A 27,984-nucleotide genomic window follows, 5' to 3' on the forward strand; every position below is an offset into this window, starting at 1 on the left:
GAGTGCGCAGTGCCGTGGTGCGCGCGCACCTGACACCTGTCACACTGTGACGAGTTTCTTGCTCTTCTGATGCACGGGAGCAGAGCGGATCTTCACGAGCGCGGGGTAACACTCACACACATCACCGAAGCTGGATCAAGCCGTCCGTACCCCTCCAAACTTCCACTGGGCCGGGCCAGCAGGCCAGCAACCCCCGATCTGGACCGATGTGCTGGCCGAGATGTCTCGACACATTTATATTAGGAATAAGATCGGCGAGGGAATCCAAGCGCCTATATTTCAGGTGACCATGTTAAGACTTGAGATAAGATACACATTTTAAAGTAGCCTACTTTGTTCATTTTATTGGATAACTTTATAGGCTATAATATGAATATAATCGTTTTTGGTACGTATTTGCTCTAGTGCTTGTAAGTAGCCTACTCTCAGTAGAACTGTTGTGAAGGAGTTTTAACTGAAGTAGCCTACACTTTGTTTTAAGTGGCTTCGGCAATTTTGTTGTTTTTATTGTTTGGATTGGGGCGTCAAGGGCACTTGTATGAATTGAAGCGTTGAGACATTTTTACTACGCTCTTGTGAATACAAGGTTCGAAAAGGGTTTACGCAGCGATGCCACAAAGAACCATTTTTGGTTCCACTACCAAAAAAAATTACTTTAAGTGAACAGTTCTTAAAAGAACGTAGAATGGAAAGGTTCCGTAAAATAAAGAACCTTTGCTTTAAAGAGTGTACGCTAAACTTTATCAAATCACGTGAAATATTTGAAGCACAAGTAAATACCTATAGATGTAGTAGGCTATATAGAGAGTATAATGAAGGGAAACTAACTTAGATCACCTGACTACATGAAGAACAACCTTAATGGTGTGAAATGAGCACATTGACCTACTTTTTGGTGGCCCTATTAAACAGCCTTTAAAAAGAACAAGCTCTATGTCTATCCTCAACACTACTATTGAACTCTAGAGACGCCTAGAAATAGAAACAAATCAGAACTGACTAATTAATGTGTCCCTGTAGTGACTATTTTTTGTCAGCCCACCCCCTGTCTCTCTCTTGCTCCTTCAAATTTCCTGTTTATACAGCTGTAATTTTTTCTTCCCATGGGTATGGAAGGGTTAAAGGGATAGTTCACCCAAAAATGAAAATTCTGTCATAATTTCCTCACCCTCAAGTTGTCCCAAACGTGTATGGTTTATTTTTTATACTGAACACAAAAGAAGATATTTAGAATAATATTGCTAACCAAACCAATCCCCATTGACTTCCATAGTTGTTCCATAGTTTTTTGTTTTTTTTGAGTGAACTATCCCTTAAATAATTCTGAGATAACCTCAAGCAGAATGACCACTCTGTACTTTTTCTGCTTCTATACTGTTATAGCACTCTATTAATAAATTGCACCGATAATTTACATTGATGCAGGTGGCTCTTATTACCAAATTAACTTCCTTCATTAATTGCGTCAGTGCAATGTTTTCTGCTGGTACTCTCTCCCATCACCCAAATTTGGCTAACTATGTTTCTACTCAATGTATAGTTTAGTTATATTTTACCCTTTTCTAATTTATTTATTATGTACTGTACGTTTCTTATAACCTTGATAGCGGCTAGCAAGCAAATTTTATAATTTTGTCCAACAAATTCAATTCTGATCCTGCTCCTTATTCTGATTGTGAGCTATTAATATCAGTAACACTTATAATGGTCTGTCATTAAGGGATAGTTCACTCAAAAATGAAAATTTTGTCATCATTTACTTACCCTCATGTTGTTCCAAACCTTTATGAGTTTATTTCTTCTGAAAGAAGATATTTTAAAAAGAATGTTGGTGACCAGACATTTGACGGCACCCTTGACTTCCATAGTAGGAAAAAAATACTATGGAAGTCAATGGGTGCCGTTAACTGTCTGGTCACCAACATTCTTTGTTCAACAGAAATAAGAAACTCATACAGGCTTGGAATAACTTGAGGGTGAGTAAGTAATGACACAATTTTCATTTTGGGGTGAACTATCCCTTTAATAGGTAACTATGCAGGAAGTAATGCAGGTCAAATGAAATGAGTGGCCCTACATTAACACTTCAGCTACTACTATTATGGAAAAAAGTTTAACTAATCGGTTAGTAATATCATATGTAGGACTAAAATAGTTCCTTAAAGAATCAATAATTCCTGAATGTGATTAGCCTCATTAATAATCAACTATGACAAATTTTAAAGAATTACCAATTAATAACCAATCACAACATTACCGTGCATCTGAGATATAATCACTTGACTTTTTTACTCCGAATATGTTCATAAATTGCATCACAATTACTCAAGTGTTACCTAATCACTCTGCAGGAACTACTAGTGATCTAGAAAGTGAAAAACATGTTCAGAGTAAAAAAAGACACAGACACAGGTTAGTTTTGTGATTAGTAATTAATTGGTAATTCTTTATAATTTGTCATATTTAGTTAACAGTTCTTAATGAGAAGAATCTCATTCAGTAATTATTGATTACTTAATAAGGAACGTCTAGGTTACTTGTAAAGTCTCGGTTACATATGGTAACCCTCGTTCCCTGAGGGAGGGAACGGAGACGTACGTCGTGACTGACTGATAGGAATCTCGCTAGAGAGGCCAATCTACTTCGAGTGAAACTAAAACGAGCCAATACACATTGGCATGCAATCATTTGCATCAGCTGTTCAGCCTCGCAGCGCGGGTAGAAAATGAGCAGCAGGTGTGATTACATTTCAGTTTTTTGCTGAGGAGCCAAGCCTGATAAGCTGGCCACCCCGGCGGGCAGCAGCAGATGTGGCGACGGGACGTACGTCTCCGTTCCCTCCCTCAGGGAACGAGGGTTACCATATGTAGCGAGACGTTCCCTTATCGGTCGGTCACTTCAACGTTCGTCGTGACCGACTGATAGGAATCCTTACCAAAGCGTAACCTTACCATCCATCCTGATGCTTTGAGTTCTGTCCACGTACACATGCAGAGCGCGAATGGGACAAAGAGCAAAGCCAGGACTGGGTCTGCCTCCTCCACGGGCAGCGCTTGCAGATTCACTACCTGGTCTCTGAAAGGAGTGGTAGGAACCTTGGGCACATAGCCAGGCCGGGGTCTCAGTACAACATGGTTGTCACCCGGCCCGCACTCTAGACACGATTCGTCGACCGAAAATGCTTGCTGGTCCCCTACCCTCTTGATAGAGGCTAGTGCAATCAGCAGCAAAGTCTTCAAAGAAAGAAGCTTTAAGTCCGCTGACTGCAAAGGATCAAAGCAAGCATCCTGAAGTGCTCGAAGCACCAGGGAAAGGTCCCAAGAGGATATGGAGGGGGGTCGAGGAGAGTTTAACCATCTCGCCCCCCTAAGGAACCTGACGACCAGGTCATGCTTTCCAACTGATTTGCAATCTATGTGGTCGTGATAAGCTGAAATAGTGGCAGAATGTACTTTGAAGGTGGAGGGAGACAGCCTTCGCTCCAACCCTTGCTGCAAGAAGGAAAGCACTGACCCTATCGAACATCTTCAGGGGTCCTTTCTGCGAGAAGAACACCAATCTACAAACAGGTTCCACTTCAAGGAGTACGCACGTCTCATAGACGGCGCTCGCGCAGAAGTGATGGTGTTAAGTACCTCTTGGGGTAAGTCACCTAGAACCTCCGTGTCCCGTCCAGGGACCAGACATGGAGTTTCCAGAGGTCCGGACGCGGGTGCCATAGGGTGCCCCGTCTCTGAGTCAGAAGGTCCTTCCTCAGAGGAATGGGCCAGGGAGGGACTGTCATGAGGAGCATGAGTTCTGAGAACCAGGTCAAGGTGGGCCAATAGGGAGCCACCAGAAGGACCTGCTCCTCGTCCTCCCTGACTTTGCACAGTGTCTGTGCAAGTAGGCTCACTGGGGGAAACGAATATTTGCGGAGGTCCAGGGGCCAGCTGTGAGCCAGTGCATCCGTGCCAAGTGTTCCCTCAGTCAGGGAGTAAAACTGCTGGCAGTGGGAGGTCTCTGAGGAGGCAAACAGGTCTACCTGAGCCTCCCCGAACTCTCTCCAAATCAGCTGAAACGCCTGGGTGTGGTGTCGCCATTCTCCAGGGAGCACAGCTCGTGACAGCTCGTCGGCCACATGGTTGAGCACACTGGGGACATACATGGCTCGAAGCGACCTCAGATGCTTCTGACTCCAGAGGAGGAGATGGTGGGCGAGTTGTGACGTGCGACGGGAGCGTAGACCACCTTGACGGTTAATGTACGCAACGGTCACAGTGTTTTCCGTACGGACCAGCACGTCTCTGCCCTGTTGCGGCCTCTTTAAGTGTCTCAGAGCGAGACGTACTGCTAGCAACTCGAGGCAGTTGATGTGCCAATGCAGTTGGGGGCCCGTCCACACCCCTGACACTGCATGCCCATTGTACATATCACCCCAGCCGGTGGCAGAGGCATCTGTGAATACTACAGCATGCCTGGACACCTGTTCCAAGGGGACTCCTGCCCGCAGGAACGAGGGGTCTGACCACGGGCTGAAGGTCTGGTGGCACGCCGGTGTGATTGTCACCCGGTGAGTGCCGTGATGCCACACCCATCTCGGGACTCGGCCGTGAAGCCAGTGCTGAAGTGGTCTCATATGGAGCAGCCCAAGCGGAGTTACCGCTGCTGTCGCTGCCATATGCCCAGGAGCCTCTGAAAGAATTTCAGTGGGACCGCCGTCCTGCCTTTGAACGTGTTCAAGCAGTTCCGCACTGACTGGGCGCGTTGCTCTGTGAGGCGCGCTGTCTATGCGACTGAATCCAACTCCATACCGAGAAGAGAGATCCTCTCTGTACCTGAAGGCCCAGCTGGCTGAAGTGCCTGGGCACGAGGTCCCTGTGAGCACGAACATGAGGTTCGCATAACTGATCTCGAGAGTGTGCTAGAATGAGGCAGTCGTCGAGATAGTTGAGAATGTGAACGCCCTGTTCTCTCATGGGAACAAGGGCCCCCTCCTTGACTTTCGTGAAGACACGGGGAGACAGGGACAGCCCAAAGGGCAGGACCTTGTACTGATATGCTCGACCCTCGAACGCAAAGCACAGAAACGTCCTGTGTTGAGGAAGAATTGAGCCCTCTTCCGGGGGAGGGAGCGATGCGGTCACCGTCTCCCGAAGAGCAGTCCCATCCATCTCTGGGTCGCCCGTCCTAGGGTCGCTTGCTCTTGGCTTTACTGCTCTTCTTGGCGGGGGCCTGGATGGGTGGGGGGGCCTGCCTTCGGGGGGGCCTATTCAGCTCCACGGCGCCGTTTAGATTGAGGCTGCTGCTGTGGCATGGGAGCGAGGGCAGACGCAGAAGGCCGCCCCAGGCGACGAGCAGACTGAGGGGCTGCGGGCGGTGGGGTGGAGAAAGCAGCTGAGGCAGGATGTGCTTGATGGCCTAAGTCTGCTTTTGTACAGCCGAGAACTGCTGGGCGAAGATCTCGACCGCGTCGCCGAAGAGGCCAGTCTGGGACACGGGGGAGTTAAGGAACCAGAGCTTGTCCCTCATGTCGGCCAGACACAGCCAGAGATGACATTCCTGGACCACTAGTGTGGACATCGCACGACCCACTGACCGCGCGGTGACCTTCGTCGCACGAAGCGCGAGGTCCGTTGCGGCACAAAGTTCCTGGAGAACTTGTGGGTCATTACCACCCTCGTGCAGTTCCTTCAGTGCCTTGGCCTGATGGACCTGCAGCAATGCCATGGCGTGCACGGCAGAGGCGCCTCTCACCCGCGCACCTTACCAGCTGTAAGAACAGCTTTTTGTTTGCTCAAGGGCAAAAACAAAAAAATAGAGAAGGGGAGAGAGAGAAAGAGAGAGAAAAAGACTGCTCGCGCTGCTGTGTTGCCATGCCCGCACCAGAGTGGAGAGATCCAAAAAAGAAACTTGCTCGTAATAGTTCTCAAAACTCTTGTAGTTTAAAGAGAGCATCGAAGTGCTTGGCTCCGAAGCAAAAAGCTGAAATGCAGTCACACCTGCTGCTCATTTTATAGCCGCGCTGCGAGGCTGAACAGCTGATGCAAATGATTGCATGTGTATTGGCTCGTTTTAGTTTCACTCGAAGTAGATTGGCCTCTCTAGCGAGATTCCTATCAGTCAGTCACAACGTACGTTGAAGTGACCGACCGATAAGGGAACCCCCGTTCCCTGAAGGAGGGAACAAAGACAACGACAGTGCCAGTACATCCACCAGCTGGAGTGCCCTTGATTCCCACCGGAGGGCACTCCTTCTGTCTTGGTTATCTCACCATGGACTACATTTCCCACAACCCATTTCCCGGACTCATTATGCCTGATTACATCCACCTGTGTCTCATTATTTTTGTTAACCCTGTTAACTTAGTCATTCTTTGCTAAGTCTTGTATGTTGGTTACACTGAAATTCTGAGTCATTGTATCCTGTTCCTCCTGTGTCCTGGTTTCTCATGTCTTGTTTTTTTATCTTCTGCCTGTGATTTGTGGAATTCTGTTTTGGTCTACTTTTTGGACTTAATCATTGTTTGGACTGTTTGCTTGTGTATGACCTGTGCCTGGTTTTGGATTACGATTGTGGATTACCCTTATAATAAATACTGCATTTGGATCCTCAACCTTTGTGTTTCCATGCTATTCCATGCTATTCCATGGTATTGCTAATTTCACTGACCTCCCAGACTATACTATCATTGACTTCTTTTGTTATGGACTCAACAACCCGTTACAATCCACACTGATCCGTGTTGGTACTCAAGGATCACTGAGTGAGTTCCTAGATTATGCCCTTCAGTTGACTGGGTCCTCCTTCACTGTTGGGGAGGTTAAGGAGGACATTTTCCCTGAACGTTTTTTGGGAGGGGGCAGTACATACCAAGCTCTGGTGGCCACGAAGCTTGACACATCACGGTTTCAAGCAAGTCCAGTTGTGATGGTCACTAGTCCTGTGTTCTCAGTGCTTTCCAGTCACAACATGGCCGTTGCACCAGAGCCTGTTCACGACATGGTTGTCACACCACAGACTGTTCACAACATGGTCTCAGGATTACGTGAGAGTCAGTTAGGCTGAAGTCCAGGCACCGAAAACGCCTGCAGGTCCCCTACCCAGCAAAGGCTCAAAGGGAGCTTACTGTAGGGCTGTTAAGACCAGAAAGAGGTCCCAAGGGGGGATGAGGCGAGATTGAGGAGGATTCAACCTCCTTGCGCCTTTCAGGAACCTGATGACCAGGTTGTGTTTTAGCGGCCACATAGACTTTCAGTGTGGAGGGAGACAGCCTTCGCTCCAGCCTTTCTTGCAGGAAGGAAAAGACGACTCTGATCGGGCATTTACGGGGGTCTTCTCGGTGAGAAAAACACCAGGCAATGAACAGACTACTTCAAAGCATAAGCATGCCTCACAGAGGGGGCTCTAGCTGAAGTAATTGTGTCTACTACTGCTGGGGGTAGGCTACTTAAGTCCTCCATAGTCCATCCAGAGACCACACATGGAGGTTCCAGAGGTCTGGACGTGGGTGCCATATGGTGCGCTGTCCCTGAAAAAGCAGATCCTTCCTTAGGGGAATGCGTCAGGGAGGGATAAGTCGTGAGGAGCATCAGTTCTGGAGCATCAGCTGGACCACCTGGAGGTGGAGTCTCCCAGAATGTGACCTGAATGTGTCACCCAGAATGTGAATGGCACGAAGCGACCTGAGTCGCACGGCACCCCAGCCGGTGGTGGAGGCATCTGTTGAGACAACAACATGCCAGGACACTTGTTCTAGGGGGACTCCTAGCAGAAAAACAAGGTCTGATCACAGGCTGAAAGTTCGGCGACAGGCCAGTGTGATTGTCACCCGGAATGTGCCATGCCCATCTCGGGACTCGGTCGTGTAACCAGTGTTGAAGCGGTCACCACGGCTGTGGACATAATATGGCCCAGAAGCCTCTGAAATAGTTTAAGTGTAGCAGGCCAAGGCACTCAAGTCCAACTTGGACTTGAGTGACCGAGTCCAACTCCATACCGAGAAAAGAGATACTCTGCATGGGGGAGAGATTTTTCTTTTCCCAGTTGACCTGAAGCCCCAGATGGCTGAGGTAACTGAGCACCAAGTCCCTGTGTTAGTACAACTGATCTCGCGAGTGGTCCAGGATCAGCCAGTCGTAGAGATAGTTGAGGATGCAAACACCCATCTCCCGTAGAGGGAGAAGGGCGGCCTCCGCGACCTTCTTAAAGACACAGGGTGATAGGGACAACCTGAAGGGGAGGTCCTTTTCCTGATATGCTTGTTCCTGAAACGCAAAGCGTAGGAATGATCTGTGTCGATGGAGAATTGAGTCATGAAAGTATGCGTCCTTCAGGTCGATCGCTGTGAACCAATCTTGGGGGCGAATGCATTCAAAAAGGCGTTTCTGCATAAAACCCTGATCTCATATTGGCTGGAGGGGCTGCTTCACCTTCCTGCGGTCTGCTTCACAATGTGGCCTGGGTGAACACTGCTGTGGCCGCCCGGGAGCAGAGGTGGAGGCAGAGGGTGCCCTCGACGACGAGCATGCGGCGGGGTAGTGAAAGCAGCAGCAGACAGCCGGGGCAGGATGTGTCTATCGCCTCTGTCTGCTTATGTACTGCTGAGAGCTTCTGGGCGAAGTTTGACAGCGTCGCCAAAGAGTCAATAAAGCGAACTTTGTCAGCTTCCCTCATCTCAGCCAGGTTCAGCCAGAGATGGTGCTCCTGGGCCACAAGTGTGGACATCGTCTACCCAACAGACCGCACAGTGACTTTCGTTGCCCGGAGGGTAGCAGTCCGTAGCTGTGTGCAGCTCCTGCATCAACCCTGGATCAGAACTACCCTCGTGCAGCTCTTTGAGTGCCTTGGCCTGGTATACTTGCAGGAGGGCCATGGCGTGCAGGGCAGAAGCAGCCAGGTGGCAGCACTTTGTGGGTAAAGCTGCATCGCAACTGCACATTCCACCTGGGGAATCTCCACTTACCCCTTGGCCTCCCCGCCATCGAAGTTAGTGAGAGGTGTCAGAATGGTTTCGGGCAGAAAAAGGGGCCTTCCAAGACTTTGTGACCTCCTCATGCACTTCGGGGAAAAAGGCACTCGAGCGTAATGCTGCTGTACATGACTCATCCACTAACAATGTCTCAGCGTGCTTACGTCCCAGACACGTGAGACAGTGATTGTGACTATCAGAAAGGGCCAGGTAACAACCTCATCAAGAAACACATGGGTGGAATGACATCTTGAAAAAGATGCAACATCACACCCGTGTTTACTCTTTTAGAGGAAAAATCTCTTTTGGGCTGAAGTGCACAGGGGAAAGGTCACCTGCACAGCGTGTAGAAATTTAATTTTAGAGAATGCACAGTGTGCAAAATCCTCCTTAGAAGGTGACCACCACTGACGCACCATCACACCAACACATGCAGAAGCTTCTTCCTGGTTCTGTTAAACCACTTTAAGAGATGACAGCAGAGCAGAATCTTCTCCAGAAATGCTCGTCTCCGAAGCGAAAGCTTAATAAAGTCCCGCATACTTCCTTATATACCCATAGCACAGGGTGTGGTTTGTGATGCAAATCTCACTCACCAAAGTCCATTGGCTTGTTCTGTACCACTTGAAGGTGATTGGGCTCTCAGACGAGATCCCAATTCGTCAGTCACTGATGTAATGTCGAAAGTGACTGACTAATAGGGAACTATCTCAGTCCTGAATTTGATATTTTGTATTGATTATTTAATCTTGCTTACTAATTAGTTAATAGTAGTAGTTGAAGTGTTAATGTAGTACCACCAGTAGTTGAAGTGTAGTACCACTCATTTGTCCTGCATTACTTCCTCCTGCATAGTTACCTATTAATGCCAGACCATTATTCTAAAGTTTTATGTTAATATCAAATATCAGAAACATGATTCCATTAACATATATAATAATATTATATTCTCAAAAGTAAATGGTTGGGAAAGGATTTTAGAACAACCATATCTGAAACAATTCATTCATGTTTTTGTCATTGCTCCCTCTACAGGTGAACAGGGGAACATATTCACGCCGTAGTCGACTGAAGAGGTCTGATGGCAGCACCACCTCCACCAGTTTTATCCTGAGACAGGTAAAGAAATTGTCCATTTCTGGAAGTGATCAGGTAAAAGGCAATTCTCCCCTTTTTTGGCTCAATTAAATTATTACTTGGAGATTAGTCACTTAAACAGTAGAAATAGTAATCAGACACATTTAATGTAGCAAACATACTGTCCTTATTCTTTGTTTTGTTCAGATAGGCTTAATGTGCTGTGATGCATGCCTGTTAAAACATTTATCTTTTTCTTCCAATTGCAGTATAATCTTTTGTCACAGATCATAATGCAAGTTTGTTTAGTGACGTTTATAATTTATTAATTACATTTCTATATAGTGTACATAAATATTAAATATATACAATTCATATTTACATCATCCAGACCTCATGTGAGATCACACTAATATCCACTATAGAGAGTATGTAAATAAAAGTGGTAAAAACAGTAAAAGATTTGTTTTAATTAATTAATGTAATATATAAATAAATGTGTGTGTGTGTGTGTGTGGATAGATAGTGCAGAATAATGATTAAATGAAGAAAATATGATCATTGCAAATAAAGGGGAACATACTGGAGAAAAACTGACTGTACATTCAAAAGAAATGACAGAAGGAAAGAGAGAATGAAAGAGGCAGAGGGAGGCTCTCTCTCTCTCTCTCTCTCTCTCTCTCTCTCATCATCATTCACAGTCAAGGAGAACACACGTCAGCAGCAGCTCTGACTAGAAGGCTGCTCGACCAATCAGCATGCAGCTGGTCAACTGTGTCATCAGCCTGAGATTGAGGAAGGGTTCTCTCTCTCTCTTTCTGCCTTACCCTCTCTCTCTCTCTCTGATGCGGGAGCAGCGCCGTGCCGTGTGTGTGTGTGTGAGCGTGTTGCTGAGAGATGATGAAACGTCCGCGTCAGTGAGCCGTTGGGAAGCTTCTCCCTGCCTGAGGATGTGAGAGAATTGGAGGCTGAACGAGGGATCCACTCCATCCTGCAGGCAGAGCCGTCTGCACAGGCCTGCTTTCCCTCTTTCTCTCTCTCTCCATCCTTTCTCGTGAGGCATCTCTCACCCTTTTTTTCCCTCCTTGTTCTTCCTCTGTGGAACAAGGGGATCGTCATCCCCCCATCGATTCTTTTTTTTTTTTTGGTGGTGGCTCCCTCCTCCTCCTCTTCCTCCTCCTCCTCCCCCTCTCTCTCCATCTCCACCACCTCCTCCTCTTTTTTTTCTCTATTCTTCAAGAAGACCTTTTTGGAATAGCAAACCTCCATGTATGACAATTTGTACCTGCATGGATTTGAAGACTCGGAGGCGGTGAGTTATTTTTCTCTTGATCGGAATTGGCTACGGCTATATATAGTGTTTTCCCACTGGCTATATGTGTGCGTGCGTGAGCGCGCTCGTGTGCGTGTGCCGAACACTGGCTCAGCTGTGCTGCACATACAGGGCCTGCGAGACTCAGTGTACCATGATTTTCTAAGATGCAGCCCACCAATTTCCGTGGGTGTACTATTGGGAGATGCTCATCAGAGACTTGTGTGTGTATGTGTCTTTCTATATGTGTTGTTAATAGAACACACTCATTGAACATTAACTCCTATTCCATACGGCGTGTTTAAAGAATGCTACAGTAAAAAAAAAACACGTCTCATTAATTATTTTTTTATTTTTTTATTTTTTTTCAGGATTACGTGGCTTTCTTTGTAGGACCTACCTGATCTCCTTAAGGTTGAAAATGTTTCAGGTGTTATCATATAGGTAAAATTGTAAAGCTTCATTTACTGTCTGGCTGTTAAAGGGGCCGAGCCGTTTCTTGCTGATGTGTAGAATGTAATGAGTCACATGGCTTAGGCGCCCCACTTGAATGCCTTAAAATGAAATCGAGCCAGAAGTCTGGAAAAGCCATCAGGAATTGTGTGTGTATGTGTTAGAGGCCCATAGAACCCACTTTAATTCCCATCAGCTGTGTATATATTTCAGTGTCCTATATGTATATAGACCATCTATTTAAGATACAGACTATAATCCATAAACAGGTTCCTTTGCTTTTTTGAATAAACATGGTATATGATGTTGTGTAACTTTTTAACTAGGGCACATAAAATCATTGAAAATTTCAGTTACACTTTAGATTAGTGTCTATTTCTCACTATTTACTACAACTTTTGCGTCAATAAACTCCTAATTACTGCTTATTAATAGTTAGTAAGGTAGTTGTAAAGTTTAGGTATTGGGAAGGATTAAGAGATGTAGAATATGTTCATCATGCAGAATAAGGCATTAATATGTGCTTAATAAGTACTAATAAACAGCCAATATCCTAGTAAAATGCATGCTAATAAGTAACTAGTTAACGGTGAGAATTGGACCCTTAACACATTAAGAACGATAACTATAAAGATAACTATATTAGCAGACGATATCGTTCTGTTTATTCTTAGCATGTGTCTGTCACTTCAAACGCTCGGGCTTGTTACAACAGGATGGATTCTGATTGGCTGTATATGTTTTTATGGTTTCTCAGCTTGGTAGAATAGTTCTGAAAGTGATTCCAACAATATCGTTTTACTGTGCCGTTATCATTATAGCTGTGGTGTGGACTCTGGTATTCTTTAATATTGAGAATGATTTTAAGAACTATATCTTTATCGTTATGCTTATAGTTATCGTCCTTGGTGTGAATGGGCCTTTAGTGTTACCAAAATTTCAATCAGCAAGCATAATTTTGTAAAAAATTTGTTTGTAGAAGTTGTGTAACATAATCTGTGTTCATATGACTGATTTTCTACATACTTCCAAATTGGTGTCTGGGAGAATATATATTTGTTTACTAATAAAATGCAGACCCATTTGAACCACATTTGCTGCGCTTTGCATTGCAAACCCAGTTGAATTGTGGCTATAAAGCCTCTAAGCTTAAAAAAAGCTTAGTTTAGTTGAAGAGAAACCTGTCTGTTTAACTTCATTTTGGGCCATTATCTCTCTTCATGATGTTATACATGAGTCTGTACAGGCCCTCCGAAGTCACTCTTCAGCAAAAAGACTGTTATCTCGTCAAAATCGAGGATGAAAGCCATTCATTTGAATTTTCGTTTTTTGCTCACAATCATCACTTCTGCGGCGGAAGATAAGCAAACTTGTGCATTTTTTGTTTCCCGAATCAGGCGTTTTGTGATTGGACTCACCGGCCTCAATTGGGTCCCTGCTGAAGTAAGCTTGTGTCGAGCGGCTGCCTTCAGGGAAAAAGTGTTTCGCCATAGGCAGCGTGCTGAAATTTTTTAGCCGACTGTGAGCCTTTTTCGCTCTCTCTCTCTGCCTCTCTCTAATGCGATATTGACCCGATCATTCTTTTCACTGACTTGAGCTAATGTTGTTTCCAAATTGGATTAACAGAATACAGCTTCCCAGCTTCGCTTCGCTTTGAGCAGTATCTCTCATTAATTAGAGGACTATGCACTTGCTGGTTGGATCTTCTTTATTATCTTAAAGGGGGAAAGTGTGAATGCCTACGGTATATGTTTTTATTTAGCCGATAGGGATCAGGTGCGTCTCTCTTGAATGTCATGGAGCCATCTGAGGACTTTATGGAGATTTCAGGTGAAAATGTCCAGATTATGTATTGTGAAGTTTTTCATGGTCCTGAGAAGCCAGCAGTGAAGGTATGTATTCTTAAAGGAAACTATCTTATGTTTTCCGCATAGGAATGCTGAGAGGATATCCTAGGGTTGAGTTTTTACTTTGGAGTAGTATTTGTACTATTGAAAACTTTTTACTATTTAGAGTAGTTGGTTGTAAAAGATACGGAAGTAATAAGGAACTTATTGATGGATGATGGAAACGGATGAGGAGACACGTTGTTGAAATGAATGTAAAAGGTTTTGGAAGCTCATACATTTATAGTTTTTGGTTTGAAGATAATGGGTTTCTATCCTGTTGATAAGATATGACATTTCATAGCCTGTTACTCTATTTTAGGATTCAATATGTCTATATTTGTCTCAGACAGTGACAGATGCCTCAAGGTGGGAATTACAGTCCAAATCATTTGAATGCATGCACTGTTTTAAACTGTGAATGTTCATATTCAATTATTATTATATACAAAAATATGTGATGACTGATGTTCATCCATAAAATGGTGTGACATTTTACATGTTACACATTACACATTTGTGTAAATAATTGCTATACCAATAACAAAAGAAATTACATATGAAATACATGTTTATTATTACCTAGTCAGTTAGTAAATGTATCTGTTATTTTTAAAGACTATGTAATGTAGACTGTGAACAAAAGGATCTTACCTGAATTCACCTTCAGCTCACAGGTGTATTTGATGTTTGCTTAAGGAGTGTGTATCTCTATGGATGACAGCTCTGTCTAGTTAATAGAGGTACAGGTGGGGTTTTTTGCTGACCTTTGTTTGCGGTGGTCTGAATAGGCAAACCTGAGAATCACAGACGTAATGAAAATCCAGCAGACCAGACCAATGTGCATAATGACCAAGGAAGATGGTTCAAGGCACTGTAATAAATAAAAAATCTCTGAAATTTACGGTAAAAACAGCAGCTGTGATTGACAGAACTTTGCTGTAATACAGTAGCAACATTTTAAGTTTTATAGATTGACCTGGGTAAAAAAATAAATAAATAGATTTCATTAACAGTGAACTAAATCTGAAACTGAAAAACTGAAACTAAAATCTGTTTTTATTTTTACTTTTGTAATTTCTGCATAGTGCCAGCCACTTTAAAAACAGGTGGTAAAGAGAAAGCCACGTAATAAATCAAAGTTCATAGCTTTTCCACGAACTGCGGTAAATACTAATATATAGAAGGTGCACAGTGCCATACACAAACACAAAACACAATCATGGTAGCACACATGACACTAAACATTTAACAACATAAATAATAAGAACCATATAGACTAAAGAAACTTAATATTAGCCAATTAACAGGTTTTACTGTAGCATTTTTACAGTCTTTAACCATTGAAATTGCAATAATTTTTTATAATCTGAAGGGTCTGATCTTGTTTTTTGATGCACAAATGTGGTCAAATGTCAAAATGTATTTCTACAATAGGAAAGATGGTTTCAGGTAAATCTCTTTTTTCAGTCATTCTCCATTTTGTAAAGTGGTATTTTTTTCCACTTTTTGCACAGCTGTCCAATTCAAGGTTATTCAAGGTTTCTTAAACCCAAAACAAACAGTATTCAGTTTTATATGGCAATATTCCATCCTAACTCTGACCTATAGAATTAAACATTTTACATTTTTACATTTGGCAGACGGTTTTATCCAAAGCAACTTGCATTGCATTCAAGGTACACATTTGATTTCCCTAGGGAGTCAAACCCATGACCTTGGCATTGCTACTGCCATGTTCTGCTGATTGAGCTACAGTTTTTGATACTATACCTTTAAGACTTCTATATGTAAATGTCCTTGATTTTGATTGGATCCACATAGTATTTCAGACTGTCTTTCATTAGGGCACACCAAATAATCTGAATACTGAACAGATATCAACATGGAAGAGTTAATGTTACTGAGCTGATATTTCAGAGCAACCCATGTTTTAGGTTTTCATAAGTGATCTGGGTGGACTAAGCAAGGAAAATGTAATTTTAATAACTTCCCATGTAAAGCCATTACTAGACTGCATGCATGTAAGTAATTTAGTATGTGCCTTCTGTTGGCAGGGTTCAGCTGATTCCTACACTAGCAGGCCGTCTGATTCAGATGTGTCGTTGGAGGAGGAGAGGCCGGAGGGGGGTAGTCAGGGCCGCCAGGAGCGAGAACAGCAGGCTGCTCAGCAGTTGGAGAGGGCAAAGGTCAGGACAGACACAAATCACACCTACTACATATTAATATGTGGAGTTTATCATATGTAACACACACACTTTATATTGTAATGCATTACCCCAACACTGTGTGTGTGTGTGTGTGTGTGTGTGTGTGTGTGTGTGTGTGTGTGTGTGTGTGTGTGTGTGTGTGTGTGTGTGTGTGTGTGTGTGTGTGTGCGTGCGTGCGTGCGTGCGTGCGTGCGCGCGCGTGCGTGTGTAGGCTACCTACTTAATTATATTTTGGGGACAAATTTGTACCCAGGAGTGACCAAAACCTGGCAAAATATCCAAAAACCTCCCTTTAGGGACATCCTCATTTGTAAATCTGGTATAAAAATAAAATTTAAAGGTTTTTAAAAAATGTACGTGTGTGTGTGTGTGTGTGTGTGTGTGTGTGTGTGTGTGTGTGTTCTTATTTTTTATATATTTATTTTGTTTCTAATTCTAAAAACATCGACTTCCAGGCCAAAGCGGTGGCCTTTGCCGTGAAGACGAATGTCAGTTACTGTGGTGCGCTGGATGAAGATGTGCCTGTGCCAGGAACTGCCATCTCATTCGATGCAAAAGACTTCCTGCACATCAAAGAGGTACTGTGGTCTGGTGGCCCATTAGTGAAAGGGTCACTACTGACTCACTGATGACTTTGAATATAGAAAAAAAATCAAGTCAAAATTCATTACTAAAACTGGTATCAGTGGTCAAACGCTAAGAGGGGATAAAGTTTTTCCAAGCTTTTATTTCTTTTGTCCTTTCTCTGTTGCATATGCAGAAGTTTAATAATGACTGGTGGATTGGGAGGCTGGTGAAAGAAGGCTGTGAGATTGGTTTTATCCCCAGTCCCCTGAAGCTGGAGAATATCAGAGCACAGCTGGAACAGAAAAAAAGCCGTGTACAAGGGTAAGCAGACACAGAACATTCTTACCTAGTTGACGGAGCATTTGATTTTCCACAACCTCTTGGTCCTTAATCTTTATTTTTTTTTTTAAATCAACCTGGCTATGAAATCTTGGAGAATTTTCCAAAAATGTGCACCATTACATATTTCTAGGCTCATTTTTATATGTAATTTGATCCATTATTAAAACATGTTTTTGATGCCCTTTTGAATCTGTAGAAAACCAAATGCTCTATAGTTGCTATTCTATAGATACTATAGATTCTGTAGATACAGAATATTGCATATTAGTCACTGCATGCCTTCTTTTAGGACACAATAGACATTTTTAAATATATTCTATATATCCCAGTCTGTACACCTTACCATTAAATAAGTGTTGTGGGTTTGAAGAACAGAGGTGGCCTTTTAAAGAAAATGTACTTTTGCCGCAGTAAATATGGGAGAATAGCATTGAAATTTAAACCCAGAGGGTATTATGGATTTGCATTTCAGTTTCACGCTAGTTCTGAATTTGTACCCTTTTTATTTTTTCTCCAGTTCTATGCAATGTAATCTGGACTGTTATCTTTGCCAAATACATCATGACTTGAATTTGACCCCAGATAATACATTTAATCACAGTTTACTGTTCTTTCATTGCATGTCTTAGCTCCAGTAATGCAGTACCAGAGCCAACCTTTTCAGTATCAACATCGATATCTAGTCCACAGTTTATTCTGGCCAAGAACCACCGACTTAGAATGTTTGATTGAAAAAGCAGAGCATTCGATCATCATTTGTTTTTGTTTTTTGTCTGTTTTTTGTTTTGTTTTGTTTTTTAATGTTTGATGTTTAAAACCTGGGGAAAATATTTAAAATGTTAAATCAATGATGTTCTTGCCAAGAACCACCCACTCAGACTGTCTGTTTGAAAAATCAGAGCATTCAATCATCATTTGTTTTCGTTTTGTTTTTTGTCTTTGTCATTGTTTTTGTTAGATTTTTGTCTTGGTTTAATTTTGCTTTGTTTTGTTTGATGTGTTAAATATAAATCAATAATACAAAAATAGTAGAGAGTGTTATAAAATAGTAACCCTTTCAAATAATGGTACCACAGTCTGTGCAAGTTGTTGTAGAACTAGAGCTGAAGAAATAAATGTTGTGGTAACAATTAGTAATAAATACAGATTTTTCTTTCCCCATGGACATGACTACAGAATATACTGTTGTGCACAAGGATATACTTTTTTTAGTGTCTCACTTGAATATCTTTTAAAGATTTTAAGGTATGAACCTCGCACACTTTGTTTATTGTGGCAGCCTGGTACAATATAAACAAGTCTTTTTTCCAGGAAGACTGATACAAATGTTTGCACAGTGGAAATTGCATTGAAGCTATTTAGATTTGAGCTTAGAATTTTGGAGAGCTCTTGCCATTTTTGTATAAAATATGCATCAGACCTGGTCCATGGGTGGGATGTCTGATGCTGAGACTACCAGATGAGAGACCCAGCATCAAATTATGAGGCAGTTTACTTGAGACTTGAAATACGGTGGAATTGTTTGACATAGGTGACACCAGCTCGCAGTTTGAAATCGGATGACTGACCCTCAAACCCAGGTGACTATCGATAACAATTCTACATGCAGCATCAGTTCTAGGTCATAGTACTACATGGACAGTGACATAGAATCAGTGTGGGTCTGACCAGGTCTTATGCATTAGCTATTAGAACTTAGAGATTATAGCATGTAATATTAAGATTTAGAGTAGTCCGCTTGTGTGTTTGGAGTCACAGACTAAAAATTGTCTATCTCTTTCTCTGTTTGTCTGCTCATCTCTTTAGTAAGTCCAGTGGAAGCTCGTCCTCCAGTTTGGGGGATGTGATGTCATCAGGTGAGCCAGTGATTTGGTGGGGGTGGGGCTTTAGGAATTGGGGGAGGGGTTTCAGGAATCTCCCCGAAAATAAAACGGAATCGTAGGCAATTCGTCAGTGGATGATTTTACTTCAACACTGTCCTGCGTAAGGCTAAAGATCAATCGAGCAGCTTCTTGTGAGCATGGGACAGTAGACCATGAATGACTTGAATGGCATTCTCAAATTTGAAGAACTTGACATTACTTTATTCTGACTTTCTTTTTTTCCCTCTCTTTGTACAGGGAAGCAGAAACAGAAAGTGGTAAGTGTATCCACAGAATGGAAGAATCCCCACCTAACCTTCCTGTCCAGTCACTGAGGAGACTGTCACCGCTGTCTTAAACACAAATTCCTCTCAAGTTAAACTAAACTCATTGTGCTTAAAAACTAGTTGACGTATTGAACTGATATTATGTAAGCATTGTCCTTTACGCTGTGCTTTGTCATTTGCCTATGATCTCATATGCAGACTGAACACGTGACTCCCTATGATGTCGTGCCTTCCATGAGGCCTGTGGTGCTGGTTGGTCCATCCCTGAAAGGATATGAGGTTGGTTGTCTCAAATGATGTTGAGGTGTATCGTCATTAAACAGAAAAATGCTTTTGTCCCAGATCAATCTGGAGAGTTTTTACAAGGCGAATCAGCGAATTCATCATAAAATAACATTGAGCAGAAAATTCCCCCGTCAAGGCCGTAGAGCTGACGTTCTTTGTTTATGACTTGCTGCGCGTCTGTGTGTGCGCATCTTGCGTTATTGATACCAGCAAAATATAATATCTATTCCAGTCTCTCCATCTCCTCACACAGAGAAAACAAAAACATACTCCTCCTCTCCGCCGTTCCGTTACCACGGCAACAACCTTCCGGGGTCCAGGAGACGTCAGTGCTAGAAAGTAGAGCACGGTTTGAAATTAGAAAGAGACAGAAAAGGGAGAGAAGAACAGGAATGGTGATGGAGGGAGGAAATCTGTGAGAGACAGAAAGACGGCAAAATGAATACGAAAAACAAGTTCCTTTATAAGGCGTAACTAGATGCAGGTTTGCTTTATTGTAATGATTTAATTTATTCACGCAACTGCTTGGTGTTTAAATTACAGTGATTTTAAGTCAGTTTATGCATTGATGAGACAGGAGTTGTTTCCTTAAAACAAAATTAAATGTTTAGGTCTGTTCCAAAAGTTGCCTTGCTGCCTACATGCGCAAATGACTTGTAAGGCAAATTCTTAACCGTCATGGACCCTTATAAGTGACCAATTTGAAACGCTTAACATATTTGGCACACAAATAACACATTGCACAGGAGACTAGCAATTTATAAAGTACAACTGTCGGGTTTTAGGAGTAAAAACACCCATTCATTTTCTCAATAGGGGGATTGATTTTGAACGATAACTCGTAAACCGTTAAAGACAGACCAACTGTGAGCTACATGGTTGTTAATAGATGGTGTATGCTTTTGTTCAAGCCATCAGCCTGCATTATTTCAACTTTTAAAGTAATTGATCAATAATTGTTCAACAGCAGAATTCCTGGTGAAAAACTGCATTACCCATGATTCTGTAAATAAATCTCCACCAATCAGAAAACCATATAGTTTTATATTTCTGTTTTTATTTCAATGCTTCATGGGATTTAAAGCTTATAAAGCTATGTAGTTTTGTACCTTTGTCTATTTTGTCTGATTTTCAAATAATTCTTTGCTTTAAATTCTAAGTGTTGAGATTCACTTTGTAGCTGGTTGGTTTGTTTCATGGCTTTTAACTCTTAAACAAAGACTTTTTTTAAATCCCTATGAGAAAAATGAATGGGAAAATACGCCAGGAACCAAGGCTGCTGAAAATGTAGGCGAGGTGTTGCACTCTTATTTCAATAGAGTTTGACGTTAACATGTTGCTCAGCTACAGTATAAGCTACAATACCTTAATGAGCATTAACAAGGCACACGCAAACATTGTTTTAGAACAGAGCAAATGTTATTATTTAAATATGAAATTGTTATATAAATGAGTATTTAAGTTTAGATGTTTTAAAAATAAGCTTCATATCTTTTGTACAGGTCACTGATATGATGCAGAAAGCTCTTTTTGACTTCTTGAAACACCGGTTTGATGGCAGGTAAGTAACAAAAGTGGTTTGTAGATGATTATCAAAATATCATCTTCCTGCACAACTCTTGTAAAAGATGGAGATTACAAACAGGGTGTCTGATATGTTATAATTACAGATTTGCACTGCAGCTATCTACAGATCATGTATTTATCGTCCTAGGATAACTATCACACGTGTGACAGCAGACATCTCACTGGCAAAGAGATCAGTGCTTAACAATCCCAGCAAGAGAGCCATTATTGAGCGCTCAAATACCAGATCCAGTCTTGGTAAGATATAGAGAGAGCCTAAACATAACTGACAAAGGGTTGTTAAAGAAATATTCCAGGTTAAATTTAAAGTGCCCCTATTATGCTTTTTCGGATATTTCCTTGCATGTCGTGTGTAATGTAGCTGTTTGTAAATATAAAAGTTCTGCAAATTTTCAAAGATCAAAGTGCATGATAAATGAAGTTATTGCCCAACACTGAACTGACTTCAGCTGAACAATGACACTATTTTCTTTTTAGAGCTGCTTTACAGCTGAATTAAACTCTGTTTGCATCATTGAATCATTATTTTCCTGTTGATCACTGTAAAGCTGCTTTGAAACGATCTGTATTGTATAAATCACTATAAAAAATAAAGTTGACTTTAACTTGACTCCCATAAGAAAGAACTGATTCTGAACTGCCTTAAACGAGTCGTCGGTAATTCCAGTCTTACTTCCTGCACGAACCTACGTAGGTTTGTAACAAATTTGCATAATGTCAGCTTATGGTCTTCATTGGCTGCCCGTGAACGTCTAACTTTGACCCGCCCTCAAATACTGTAGTTGTAGCTGAGGCCTGGAAGATTTTGGTTTGTGTTGTCGAGAAGACATGTTGAGAAGACGTTGTTTTCTGCACTGTGAATCCACTTTCCATCAGGCTCAGGCTTGAATTAATACAGTAAAACCGACACCATTGTTAGTGTTCGTATCACTGTGTATAAGTGCTGATCAAGCCTCCGGTGCTGAAATTCAGATATAGCAATGGGCATTTAATTTCCAACACGTGCTGTAAGCGGTAGACCAATCACAACAGACTGGCTATCTGACCAATCAGAGCAGAGTACGCTCTCGGAAAGGAGGGGTTTAGAGAAACTGAATTCTTTATCGAACCGTTTCAGACACTGTAAGAGAAGTGGTAATGCTGCAATGTATATTATGAGAAAATGAAAGTGTTTTTTGCCCTTGGATGCATGTAAACCTATTGTAGGAAACCTCCAAAATGAAATTAGGAACCTTTAAAATAGCATAATAGAGGCACTTTAATCCAACAAACTGCAATCAAATGCAATATACAATCGTATACACCACATTCTCAAGTGTCAAAATGAATCACTTCCTTCAAGTCCTGCTTTTTTTTTTCTATTAGTGTGCAAACTTTAAACTAATATCTAACTCTTTCGGTTATATGCATGTACAGCTGAGGTACAGAGCGAGATCGAGCGCATATTTGAACTAGCTCGCTCACTCCAGCTGGTTGTGCTGGATGCAGACACCATCAACCATCCTGCTCAGCTGTTGAAGACTTCACTAGCACCCATCATCGTCCATGTCAAAGTGTCCTCGCCAAAGGTGCGACATTCAGAGACGCTCTTGTGTCATGGTTTTAGTGTTTTACTAGAAAAAGATCAAACTTCAAAATCTGAGCTTACTGTTCTTGCTGTGTAACCAACTCTTCTGTTCTGTAGGTCCTCCAGCGGCTCATCAAGTCCAGAGGAAAGTCGCAGAGTAAACATCTCAATGTACAGCTCGTAGCAGCAGATAAACTAGCACAGTGTCCTCCGGTGCGTCTTCCTTTACGTACAAACCAGAAACACATGGATGGAAAATACAGAAATGACTCCAGCTTTATGCATTTTTAACCTCAGGCGGTTACACTTTATTTCCATAGTCCACTTTAGCTTTAACTAACTATAAGTAACTTTGCAACTAAATGTCAACTAACTCTCATTAGAGTATTAGTAGACTGTTAGGTTAGGGTTTGTTGAATAAGTTGACAGTTGATACTTATAGTCAGTAGAATGTCTGTTGGGGACCATTCAAATAAAGTGCTTCAGAAAGTCTACTTGACTGGTAGTTGAAATGTTGTAGCAAAGTTACTTCTATTTAGTAAAATGTCTAAAGAGGACTATCGAAATAAAGTGTTGCCCATCACTTTAATACTTTGTCAATATTTTTGAATGTGTTTCCTTTTTAACAGGAGATGTTTGACATCATCTTGGATGAGAATCAGTTGGAAGACGCATGCGAGCACCTGGCGGAGTATCTTGAGGCGTACTGGAAGGCCACCCACACCTCCAGCAGTACCCCACTCAACCCTCTGCTGGGCAGGAACCTCGGCCCTGCTGCCCTGGCCCCTTACACTACGTCTGCCATATCCGGCCTGCAGGTGCGCAGTCACACACACACATCACACACAGATGGCTACTTAAAGGGTTATTCCACCCAAAAATGAAAATTCTGTCAGTAATTACTCACCCTCATGTTGTTCCAACCCCGTAAGACTTTCGTTCATCTTCGGAACACAAATTAAGATATTTTTGGATGAAATCTGAGAGCTGGCTCACTCCTTCTGCTAGGCAATTTCATTCTGCCGGCCCAGAAAAGTTAGTAAAAACATCGTTAAAATAGTCCAAGTGACTACAGTGATTCAACCTTAAGTTTATCAAGCGACGAGAATACTTTTTGTGCGCAAAGAAAACAAAAATAACGACTTTATTCAACTATTCATTTTCTTCTGTGTGGGCCTCTGAGTGAGTTCACGAGAGCACCACAACGCATGCACGAGAACTGAGAAGATGACGCTCGCTGGGAAAGTGTGAAAGGTAAGCCATTCATTTTGCGGCATTGGTAAGGCACTATTACGTTTTCTCGTTGGTTTCTCGCGATTCGGACATCCAGGAAATGCACACTTTAGAACCATTTTAAACACTTCATCAAGACCCATTTGCATCATCTTCACTCACTCAGAGGCCCACACAGAAGAAAATGAATAGTTGAATAAAGTCGTTATTTTTGTTTGTTTTTTTGCGCACAAATAGTATTCTCGTCGCTTGATACACTTAAGGTTGAGCCACTGTAGTCACTTGGACTATTTTAACAATGTTTTTACTAACTTTTCTGTGCCGGCAGAATTAAATTACCTAGAAGCCTATGAAGGAGTAAGACAGCTCTCAGATTTCATCCAAAAATATATTAATTTGTGTTCCGAAGATGAACGAAAGTCTTACGGGGTTGGAACAACATGAGGGTGAGTAATTACTGACAGAATTTTCATTTTTGGGTGGAATAACCCTTTAACACATGGGGCCAGATTTACTAAACAGGGCCAATTATCATGAGAGTGATTCCAAAAGGAAAAAAACGCTGATGGGAGTGGAAAGTTCTGCATGTGATCTACTGACGACGTGCAAATTAAAGAACACAGATGCAGCTGGATCATTTTCATAATGACAAACGCAATATACCAATTAGTGTCTGGTTTAAGACATATAAATAATGGCACAAATACCAGTAAATTGACTAGCACAAACCTTAGTAAATCACCTTGCATGATTAATTTAAATACTCTCCTCCCATAAATTTAGCATCTTAAAGGGAAACTTCTATAAATGCATATGCAATAAGGTCAGCTGCAAAAATAACCATGTCCACGCCTTTTCAGCACTTATTTAGATTTTATTTTCCTCTAAACCACTTGCACTTTCCAAAATTTTGATCCTTGACGCGATCGTGGCCAGCAGCCCAAAGTTGATTCTGCGCTAATTTGATCTAATATTTGATGTTTTTTAAAATGTTGTAGATTTAAGTAGCAAATGAGAATCACAAAAATTATTGAATATATTTTGAGACAAAGATCTTCTTAATGATTTTCATTAATGCTAATTAAAGCAACAGTTTTTCAATAAGGGATGAATATGTAAAACGATGTATTTTGGGTAAAAGGCAGTCCTGCTGTCGGGGCGAAAAGCACAATAATTAACATGATAATAAACAGCTGGCTGGCTTTTCTGTTTGTTGACATGGCATGTTCAGATTCACATGGTAAATATCATAGTAAGTTGAGTGTCCACCTTAGAGGTAATCACCATATTTATAATGAAACCATAAAAATATGATATTAATCATATCGTATAATCAAATATTTATTGTTACTCCTGTAAATCTATATTAAATTGTTATGAGATCTCCTTAATAATTCCTGCTTTCAGAATCTTTTTGAAATAATTTTGTTTCTGTATTTTTTACAAATATATTTTGATATGAACATATTTTAATGACAGTATATTTAAAATGTATTTATTTATTTATCAAAATAAACAGAAAATAGTAAAATAATATCGTTTTGAACAAGTATTAACTTAGACATTATTCAAAACATATTATTTTACCTAATGTATTTCTATAAATAATGTGTGCCTTTTGCCCCATGCTGGTGAGCCTTTCATTTACTCACCCTCAAGATGTTCCAAACCTGCTTTCTTCTGCTGAACACAAAATAAGGTATTTTGAAGAATGTCGGTAACCGAATGTCTGAATTTTTTTATCCATAAAAAAGTCAGTGATGTCCATCAACTTTGGTTGTTTGGTCACCGACATTCTTCAAATGATCTTCTTTTGTGTTCAGCAGAGGAAAAAAATTCCCTTTGTGTTGTGAGCATAAATAGCTTTTTTTATATATAGGGTACAATGGGGCTAAAGGCACACCTCAAGAAAAATGTGCTTTTCACTACTCCCATTTTCATTTTTGGGTGAACTATCCCTTTTAGTATCAATGCTGGCTCTTACTTTATTTGGTACTTGTACATCAGAATCAACAGGGACAAAAAACACGGCACGCCAACCACACCGGGGACAACTCCACCCCCAACGAACGGCGCAACCTGATGACCTCAGATGAGAACTACCACAACGAGCGAGCGCACAAGGGACGTAACCGGGGCTCCTCAGGCTCGCAGCACGGGGGCAGCGGTCGAGACCACCACTACATGGAAGAGCAGCAGGGCTACCAGGACCCCTACCAGGACACCTACAAGCCCCACCGCAACCGCAGTTCCCCAGGCAGCTACAGCCAGGACTCACGACACCGGCTCTGAGCCACCCTGCCCCGTTTCGTCCTCCAAGCCTGAGCCACAGAGCCACCGAGCCAAGATGGCTTCTGTCCACAATTGTATACATCTTCCATTATGTTTTCCTTTTGTTAGGGTCTCGTGAGCTACAAAGCAGAAACTGTTTAGCCCCTCCTGAACCTTCGCCATCTGACCAAAGCCTGCATTTCCACCTGCTTATTCGAGGCTCAATGTGTCTGCCCGGGGAAAGAGGACCTTTTAACATGCAATTGGAGACAGTTGTTATGCTTTCACATGTTAATATGCTTGTTGACTTTTCGTTTTGTCTATTCTGTTGAAAAAAGGCAGGTTTTCCTTCTTCCAAGCAACCATTTAACTTCAAAATGGAATTGAATGATTGGTTGGCCCTTAAAAGCAAATATTCTGTGAAGCTAGCAATAGCAGAGAATCGGAGAGTTTCAAAGGGTGTATGCAGGATCCCTGAAAACCGAATAAGGAGCTCAGTTAGTCTTTATGTCATTATTGCCAGCATGTTACCTGACCGCATGCTACCCTTGTCATTAGTGCATAACTTGAGCGGACAGACCAATAAGCAGGACTCAGAGAAAGTGGCTGCCAAACTGGAACATTTCAATAATAATGTAACACAAACCTACTGCCAGCTATCTTTTTGTTACAGAAATGGAATCTTAAATACAATGATCTTTGGAGTTTTCCAAAGCCTCGAAATCTTAGGCAGAGGAATTTCCACATAACTTCTGCCGTAAACAGCAGGAATCTCAGATTGCGCCACAGACAGCCACTCATCTGTGCAGTTTAGCATGACGCACTGCATCCAGTGCCATGGACTCGTTTCTTGCCAGGCATTCATTTCCAGTTAGGAAGACAGCTTAAAGAGATGCATAACATAGGAATGCTGAAGAACAAAAATGTCGCTGTGATCTAGTCCTCAGTAGAGTTAGCAAAACTTTTTATGATTCATTTTCATCATTTAAAAGCAGAAATGATGGCACTTTGGTACATTGTAATTTAAGTAGATCAATCTTTTCTCTAAAAAATACCATCAAAGACCTCAACACTAAATGTAACTCTAGGATGAAAAGGTTAGTTTAGCTCTGATTCTTTAGGAGTGACTGGCACCCTGTTCTCCACCCTGCCAACTGGAGCAGCTGCCGTCCAGATCTCAAATTCTTACAAACTAAACCCGCAAAGTGTTGTTTTTCTGATAATACGTTTTCAGGGTGAAAGGGACTGGTCAAGGACAAGTAGATCCTCAAATGGAAGCAGTTCACACCTAGACCTGAAACTTACAGACACAAGGCCTTGGCAAACCATGGATTTCCTCGCCTGCATATTCTCGCCTTATTGATTTATGCTAGTTTGTGCATTTTCAAAAGAATACATTTTAAAGAAAAAACTAAACTCTGAAAAACGAAGGGCCGCAACGAGTACATTCTGTATGCATTTGTCTATGAGCATGCTTCTCTGTTAATTATATAATGAGGATGAATGAACATGAGGAATTTGGCAGTCGATGCCAAAAATGGACTAAACAAAAAATCTGAAATCTCTGAATTTGCTGCCTGAGACAATCAGATGGAACTTCTCTGTAAAACCGGAACGTTGTTCATCCTTTCCCATCATCCTGCTCTCTCCCGTTTCACAGCAGCTTCATCTGAGCTCCAGACAAAAGAATAAAAATGTGTAATTTTTTCCTTTTTTTTTTTTTTGGTGAAAGTTGAAAATTGAAGATGGAAATGCAAAATTGCATGCATATCATTTTAATTTATTACAAATTTGAAAGAAAAAAAATGTTTTATGGAATATAATTGTGTAAAAGGCAAATCTAGCAGTATTTAAGTTCTTTTACAAAAAAGAAAAGAAGAAAAAATAAATGGTCATTTTGAAACTGTCATATTTATTTATTCATTTTAGATATTTTGGACCCGTTGGTTTATTGGCATCTCAAAGGACATGGTAATACCATGGTAAGGATATAGTATGATGAGTGACTATTAAGCAGGTGCATTTTGAAAAGCTTATTTTAAAATACATTTCTATATGGTTTAAAACACGTGCCAATACTGCATTGTACCATCT

The 27,984-nt window shown here is 41.7% G+C and overlaps 2 protein-coding genes across 3 annotated transcripts in view; both read left to right on the plus strand.

Annotated features, from left to right (window-relative positions):
* The window catches only part of inpp4ab (inositol polyphosphate-4-phosphatase type I Ab), a 56,617-nt gene extending 56,495 nt beyond the window's left edge, over window positions 1-122 (plus strand). The window contains exon 22 of the mRNA XM_082136732.1: window positions 1-122. Within this exon, the coding sequence (XP_081992858.1) occupies window positions 1-70 (70 nt within the window). The 3' untranslated portion in view covers window positions 71-122.
* cacnb4b (calcium channel, voltage-dependent, beta 4b subunit) lies at window positions 82-27,984 on the plus strand. 2 transcript variants are annotated; one of them, XM_082136905.1, is made up of 14 exons: window positions 82-283; window positions 9,987-10,070; window positions 15,737-15,868; window positions 16,345-16,467; window positions 16,650-16,777; window positions 18,605-18,654; window positions 18,919-18,938; window positions 19,146-19,226; window positions 20,735-20,793; window positions 20,947-21,056; window positions 22,236-22,387; window positions 22,504-22,599; window positions 23,016-23,204; window positions 25,627-27,984. In XM_082136905.1, the coding sequence occupies exons 1-14, from the start codon at window positions 221-223 to the stop codon at window positions 25,909-25,911; spliced, it is 1,572 nt and encodes a 523-aa protein (XP_081993031.1). In that variant the 5' UTR covers window positions 82-220; the 3' UTR covers window positions 25,912-27,984. The 2 variants fall into 2 exon arrangements, with proteins under 2 accessions (XP_081993031.1, XP_081993032.1); XM_082136906.1 differs by lacking the exons at window positions 82-283; window positions 9,987-10,070 and adding an exon at window positions 10,815-11,340 and having other exon boundaries at window positions 25,627-27,983.

Source organism: Leuciscus leuciscus (assembly GCF_965113295.1).
Source record: "Leuciscus leuciscus genome assembly, chromosome: 14".
Classification (NCBI taxonomy): domain Eukaryota; kingdom Metazoa; phylum Chordata; class Actinopteri; order Cypriniformes; family Leuciscidae; genus Leuciscus; species Leuciscus leuciscus.